This window comes from Salvelinus alpinus, chromosome 15, assembly GCF_045679555.1.
Source record: "Salvelinus alpinus chromosome 15, SLU_Salpinus.1, whole genome shotgun sequence".
NCBI classification, from domain to species: Eukaryota; Metazoa; Chordata; class Actinopteri; order Salmoniformes; family Salmonidae; genus Salvelinus; species Salvelinus alpinus.
This window is the reverse complement of record NC_092100.1, coordinates 24,853,891-24,861,217: the sequence shown is the minus strand read 5'-3', so window position 1 is coordinate 24,861,217 and position 7,327 is coordinate 24,853,891. Positions and strand designations below refer to the sequence as shown.

General features: G+C 41.1%; 1 protein-coding gene across 2 annotated transcripts; it reads left to right on the top strand.

The window, feature by feature from the left end:
• Positions 1-242: 242 nt before the first annotated feature.
• On the top strand, positions 243-6,437 carry LOC139539762 (DET1 homolog). 2 transcript variants are annotated; one of them, XM_071343036.1, is made up of 7 exons: positions 362-485; positions 1,120-1,164; positions 3,215-4,005; positions 4,111-4,464; positions 4,810-5,000; positions 5,216-5,407; positions 5,940-6,437. In XM_071343036.1, the coding sequence occupies exons 3-7, from the start codon at positions 3,277-3,279 to the stop codon at positions 6,127-6,129; spliced, it is 1,656 nt and encodes a 551-aa protein (XP_071199137.1). In that variant the 5' UTR covers positions 362-485; positions 1,120-1,164; positions 3,215-3,276; the 3' UTR covers positions 6,130-6,437. The 2 variants fall into 2 exon arrangements, with proteins under 2 accessions (XP_071199136.1, XP_071199137.1); XM_071343035.1 differs by lacking the exon at positions 1,120-1,164 and having other exon boundaries at positions 243-485.
• Positions 6,438-7,327: the final 890 nt, after the last annotated feature.

Here is a 7,327-nt window from a genome sequence, read left to right as displayed (position 1 = left end):
TGGCCAGGAAAACTCCTGAACCGAATTTGTCAGCTATATGCGAGTGGAGGTTTTCTCATTTAATCACTTCATGTTTCTCTCTTAGGGTTTCATCCTGACCACATATTTAAAGTAGTTATAGTCAAATGAATTTCAAGTAGAAAAAACACTATTAGGGCCCCAGGAAATCACAGGGTCTATGCCTAAGGCAATTGCTGTGTCATTGCAGTGTAGGCTTACTACCAGTCTGTCTTTGGTCAAATGTGGTGTCTACGTGATGCGATACTCTTTTCAACCTGAGTTTACGGTGGCGCTGTGAGGAATGGTTCCACGGAAGAGGATGCGTCTTCGCTGACGGCTCTATTAGCTCGCTAACTAATACTAACAACATTGAACAGTGTTGAGAAAACACGACTCACTTATGTCGTATGTGCAGAACAAATGTTCCAAGCTTGTCATACATTCGTTTTTTTATTGCCTGCCCTCAAGACGCTAGCCTCAAGCCTGTAAGTTAAACGTTATTCCCGCATTTGTTTATTTTTGTGACTGCACAGTCAGTGCACTAGTACCAAAGATATTTATAACTCAGCCTTCTGGCTGGGCTAGTACTAGTAGCAAGCTAGCTAGCTAACGTTAGCATACCGGCTTGACAATTTATTTCTGTTTGTTGTGTATTTTGCTGCATCTGTTACTGTCTGGCCCAAAATGAAATAATATTCAGCTTCGTTTCGGGAAGCTCGTGACTTCAGATGAAACGCTAGCTAGCTGCTATTTTTCAGGGCTAGCTTGGTAGTTAGCTAGTTAGTATGAATGGAAAATGGGAGCCACACTTTTTTTCCTGTGGTTAATCTGTAAATTGAAATAATGACCTACTAACCCGTCGTCAAGTTAATGGTTCTGACTAGGTGGAATACAGCTACGACCGGAAGTGTATTTTTCGTAACAGGCTAGGATAATTTACTTAGCAGGTTAGATAAATTAACAACAGATTGAGGCTAAGAAAAGAGTTAGGGTTAGCTAAATTGCTCTCTTAACCTGCTACGAAAAGTTACTTCCGGTCGTAGCTGTACCCCATCGACTCACTACAGGCTAATTGCGCATAGCCCATAGAGAACAATAGTAATGTTTTTTTTTTTGTAGGCACTAACTCCGCCATGTTTTTGGGGGATAAACGTCGGTAATAAGGTATGTTGTAAACACAGGCTTAGGAGATATTATCAATAAATACATTCCAATAAGATCTGTTGGAAAAAAAGTTTGGATGTTGCCACACACATACCTACTTGTTAACAAAATTAAGGAACTTTCCTTTAAAATAATTCATAAATATTATCCTGCCAACCACTATATGAACAAGTTTAAGGAAAACTTCAACTCAAATTGTTCCTTTTGTAATGACCACCCAGAAACAGTGTTGCATCTTTTTTGGCATTGTATTCATGTAAGAAAACTGTGGCAAGACATCAGTAGATTTATAATTGAACACATTTATGAAGATCTTACACTATTGTGTAGAGATGTACTGCTTGGATTCTTTACCTACGATAGAAATAAGATGACATTTTATGTAAATAATTTCATTATTCTTTTGCCCAAATTTCATATTCACAAATGTAAATTTACAAACAAAATACCACATTTTCTTACCTTACAAAAATAAATGTAACTGTATTTTAAGACAATTAAATACTCTACTAACAAAAGTTGTTTGAATTATAATTCTATGTATGTCCCTTAAGGTCCTTGTGTAATGCGATATTGTACCCCCTAGACCAATTGTCCATTGTGTATTATTTATATATATACTTGTGTTCCCACATGTACTTCCTGTATTGATATGTTGATAATAAAATAAAAAATAAAAAAGGCTTAGGAGATCTTAGACCTTTTGTTCTTTGAGATAATCTTCAGTTTATGTCACTTTTTGTGAATGTTGAAGAATTTATGTATTTTATTTTTTTTAACCTTTATTGAACTAGGCAAGTCGGTTAAGAACAAAATCTTATTTACATTGATGGCCTAACCCGACCAGACTCGGATGACGCTCGGCCAATTGTACGCCGCTCTATGGGACTCCCAATCATGGCCGGTTGTGATACAGCCTGAAATCGATGCAGTGCCTTAGACCGCTGCACCTCTTGGGAGCCCCCGAAATGTAATCAAATCAAATACAAGGACAAAGGCTTCATAATTCATAAAGGTCATGTTAACTGAATATTAATTAATAGAAGAAAACATATAAGATCTCCTAAGCCTGTGTTAACCTCAGGCCTTATTTTAAGCGTTTATCCCAAAACCCCATTATTTCCTGATTTATTTTCCACATAGGAATGGCTGATGAACCAGATGTAACTTATTTCTGTTTTTTAGGACTACAAGCTGGCGAGCTCTATTGCGCATGTTTTCAAAATGTGCGCTCTGTACTAAAGAACAGTGTTCAATGTTTAATTCAATGGAAACAGTACTGTATTGAACAACCAGTTGAAGAACGGTGTGATTATGGTGGCCCAAAGGGAGATCGTGTATAGTGTGTGATGCACAAGTTTTGCGATTTCAAATGAACACACCCACCAAACGGGAGTGAATGTACCTTGGGCTGTTCAGGATTTTGCAGGGAAATTTTGTGTGATATTTTTGGGCAAATATTCATGATTTTACTGGGGCAATGCTGGCATTTTACATGGCAATATGCAATGGTTGTCCAATTTTTTGTGAAAATATGCATGTTTGTTGATGTGTGGCTTGATTGAACCATATTATGCAGTAAATGTGCAATGATTGGTTGAAATTTCAAGCCCTCTTTTCTTTCTTTTTTTCCTGGATGGACTGGCTATTGAACATTGTGCACGGTTTTGAATGTGTTGTCCAGTACCTACCCCATCATGTAATGTAGCAAATGTTGAAATGAACTGAACACAGCCCTGGAGTGTATTCATTAGTCGGACACTGTTGCAAAACGTTTCACACCATTGCAAAACTTTTTGCAGCAGAAACGGTTTACTCCACGTAGAGTATTGGATAAATTCATGTAGGTCCCTCCCCTTTTTAGTTCCGTTTGCTTCTATTTGTGTACGTTTCACATTGCTTGGTCTCAGTGAATACACCTCTGATGTAGCCTAAACTCATTTTAGTTAGAAATTACCTGTATGATATATGAATCTTCTGATAAGCTTGTTGCATTTTCAAATGAATTGTAAACTGATTTAATCGTTGTTTGTATTACCTCTTTTACCAGTTGCTATACAGAGAGATTTGTGATGTAGCAACCAGTAAGTGGGAGCTGGCAACAATCAAACCATGGAAGATGATTCCCCAACCCTGAAACCCAGGCGCATCCAGAACCAGAATGTAGTCCATCGACTGGAGCGGCGGCGGATCTTCTCTGGGCGGGCTGGAGCCCACTGGTACCGCGTGCGCTGCTTCCACCAGAACCTTTTCCCCAACTTCACTGTGGTCAACGTAGAGAAGCCTCCCTGCTTCCTCCGCAAGTTCTCCCCAGATGGACGCTGCTTCATAGCCTTCTCCTCTGACCAGACCTCCCTGGAGATCTATGAGTACCAGGGCTGCCAGGCGGCTGAGGATCTGCTGCTGGGGCAGGATGGGGAGACCCTGGCCAATGGCAATGACCAACGCTCTCTCAACATCCGCGGCCGCCTCTTTGAACGCTTTTTTTCATTACTGCACGTCACTAATGTGGCCTCCAATGGAGAGCACCTGAACCGAGAGTGCAGCCTGTTCACTGATGACTGTCGCTATGTGATCGTGGGCTCAGCGGTGTATGTGCCAGAGGAGCCCTCTCCACACTTCTTTGAGGTGTACCGCAACAACGAGTCTGTGACTCCCAACCCCCGCTCTCCTCTGGAGGACTACTCACTGCACATCATTGACCTGCACACTGGCCGGCTTTGTGACACCAGGTCCTTCAAGTGTGACAAGATCATCCTCTCGCACAACCAGGGACTCTATCTCTACCGTAACATACTGGCTGTTCTTTCTGTTCAGCAGCAGACAATCCATGTCTTTCAGGTATATATCTCAGCCTGCATCATCCTCTGAACCCTATGCCTACCTGGAAGTAAGATTATCAAATGTAATTAATGTTTTTACAAACCTTTTGCTTTCATCCGGTAGGTGACATCAGAGGGGACGTTCCTGGACGTGCGAACCATTGGTCGGTTCTGCTACGAAGACGACCTCCTCACTCTGTCTGCGGTGTACACTGAGGCCCGGGCCGAGGGCCAGCCAGGCTTCTCCCGCCTCTACAAGGAGAAGACCATCAACTCCCTGAAGCACAGACTACTGGTCTACCTGTGGAGACGGGCTGAGCAGGACGGCAGCGCCACCGCCAAGCGACGCTTCTTCCAGTTCTTTGACCAGCTGAGACAGCTGAGGATGTGGAAGATGCAGCTACTAGATGAGCACCACCTCTTCATCAAATATACCAGTGAGGACGTGGTCACCCTGCGAGTCACTGACCCCTCTCAGGTACACCTACCCCCTCTGCCCTAATTAAGTTTCTGTAATAAGGCCTTGTTGGTGTGCAAATTATACAAGTATGCACTTCTGAAAGTGCTATCTGTAAATCCAATCTGCAGTTGATTAGATCCTGTTATTTGATTTTGTTTTTCTGTACTCTACATAAAGAGACTGGGGAATTAATACTGTAGATTCAGGCTCATTTCAGCTTATTGCTCAGAAAACTTCTGATATGAAATATTGATTTTGTCTCAAACATTAACTATAGGCCTATTTCATATGAATGTTTGCTGCTGTGGCATTAGTGCATATCGTCTTTATTTCTAACTTCATATCTGTCTGCTCTTCTCTCAGCCCTCGTTCTTTGTAGTGTACAACATGGTGAGCACAGAGGTGATGGCAGTCTTTGAGAACACCTCTGACAAACTGCTGGAGCTGTTTGAGAACTTCTGTGACCTGTTCCGGAACGCCACGCTCCACAGTGAAGCTGTTCAGTTCCCCTGCTCTGCCTCCAGCAACAACTTTGCACGGCAGGTCCAGAGAAGGTATTGGTGACTGGGGGGAAGGCTCACAGCAGGGCTAACATGAAAATATATCCATACAGTGTGGCCCAATTCAAAGGCCAATAAATTGAACCAATTTACAGAAATGAGACTCTTAAAACAGTGTTTAGTAGAGTTCTGAGAATTTCACAGTATTCCTTAGAATTTTTCAGTTAAGCGATTCAGAAATCCTTCTGCTTATGCTCCTTCCTGGTCAGGTTCAAAGACACCATAGTGAATGCAAAGTATGGCGGTCACACTGAGGCTGTGAGGAGGCTGCTGGGACAGCTGCCCATTAGTGCTCAGTCCTACAGCAGCAGCCCCTACCTCGATCTTTCTCTCTTCAGCTACGATGACAAGTGGGTGTCTGTGATGGAACGGCCCAAAACATGTGGAGACCACCCCATCAGGTAACATTGGCTAGATAATGCTGATTTCTAACGTTTTTCTGTAGGGCACAACAAACAATTTTGCTTTAAGTAATGATGACATGTAATTAATAATCAATCATTCATACCATAAAACTTCAATTAATAATGGGGTGTTTATTTGCTTCAACTGTGGAGCTGCCCCGAAGTCTGTTAGAGACATGAATCATTCAGAGCGAGATAGAGATTCTGTTAGATTCCACCGGAGCATGAATGCATCATTCAACTTTTCTTGACCAGGTGTTTATTAGAGACCGCCATTTCTTAGCTAAAATGTGTAAATGATGCATGGCCATTATAAAAGGCTTGTTGGAGACTGTTTAATCAACATTTTATGGTAACTGTAAGCTCTCGTGTTATTGAAAGTATTACATTTATTGTTAGGAAATTAAACTACAATAACTAATATAACGTTATAGGACAACCATTTGGATGTTACTGTGTGTTCCTAGATACCCTCTTTCATTTCAAACTTGCATTTGAAAAGACTGACTGTTTTTCTTGTTAACTGCAGGTTTTACGCTCGGGACTCTGGCTTGCTGAAGTTCAAGATCCAGGCAGGCCTCCTGGGCCGGCCCATTAACCATGCCGTCCGGCGGCTTGTGGCGTTCACATTCCACCCCTTTGAGCCATTCGCCATCTCAGTACAGAGGACCAACGCTGAGTATGTGGTGAATTTCCACATGCGTCATGTCTGTGTATGAGAGGAAAGCAGTGGACTAGACCTGGAGAACTTGGCATTGTACTGTGTAGAGCAAAAAGCGGACATTCTGCCTTTTTTCTCCCCCTAGTTTGAGGAACAAAATAAGACTGGACTGTGGGCGGAACCACTCGAAGTTGAAAACCACTCGAAGTTGGGAGCTTGGGGATGGGGGATGGATTCCTTGCAGGGACCAAAGATGTTTTTGGCTGGCTCTCAAAATGTATTTTTTTGGTCACATTTTATTCTATGTATTTTTATTTAGCCTTTTTACATTTGTTTTATATTTCAATAAAATTATTTAAATATTGATTGTGATTCTTTATTATGAATATTTTACTAGAATAAAGGCTATCTGTAATATGCTTTGCTTAGTGGACTTAGTTATTAAAACCTGATTGTCCCCTTTTTGCTCATGTTAAAGAAGCTTTAGACCAATGTCATTTATTTTCCTCTTTCCCATTTAACAGATAATGGTTGCATTCATACCACTTACACAAATTAGCTACTATATGTTGCTAACCTAGCTCATACCCTATTAGAAATTAAATACATTATGTGGGTAAGTTATACAGGAAATGACCATTAATGTTATTTGAAAATAGAGATTCCTTGTTGACCCGATCACCACAGACAAAAGTCAAGTATGAAGACTTTCATGAGGACGGTACTACTGTAATGCACTCATAGCTGTAGCCATATTTTGAAATACATGAGCATTTACTGTTATTTACAGTTGAGCAAATGTTATTCGCAAGAACAAATTAGGTAGGTAGGTACAGTTTTTGTGCTGCTTTATTTCAGGTTGCTGTCAGCACCATTTTGAGTGTACATCCATGCTAGTAATTACCCCAACTTATGAATTTGACCTAAGATATCTTGCTTGCATTACTGATAAAATAAAAAAAATCTGAGGTGGATGCATTCTTGGGATTATCCAATGCATGAGTCTCTGCCTGTAGGAAATGTGTGGTGAAAAGTCTCAGCTGAGGAGTGGAACGAGAAGTGTGATCCAACTGGAGCTTTCTGTGGGTGTGTGAGTGAGAAGATGTATGTGTACATCACCTTTCTCATTTAACTCAGACGTAATGATACTGCAGCAAAACGGGACCAAAAAGACAAAGGAATGAAGAAAAAAATGCTATGGCGATCATGTTTTCACAGTGCAATCAGCTCAGTTTTGAAAAAATAGGAAGTTACAT

Coding starts and splice junctions, on each gene's coding strand:
- LOC139539762 (XM_071343035.1), top strand. CDS start 3,277: ATGGAAGATGATTCCCCAACCCTGAAACCCAGGCGCATCCAGAACCAG. Junction 4,006..4,110: donor AGACAATCCATGTCTTTCAG/GTATATATCTCA, acceptor TTCATCCGGTAG/GTGACATCAGAGGGGACGTT. Junction 4,465..4,809: donor GAGTCACTGACCCCTCTCAG/GTACACCTACCC, acceptor CTCTTCTCTCAG/CCCTCGTTCTTTGTAGTGTA.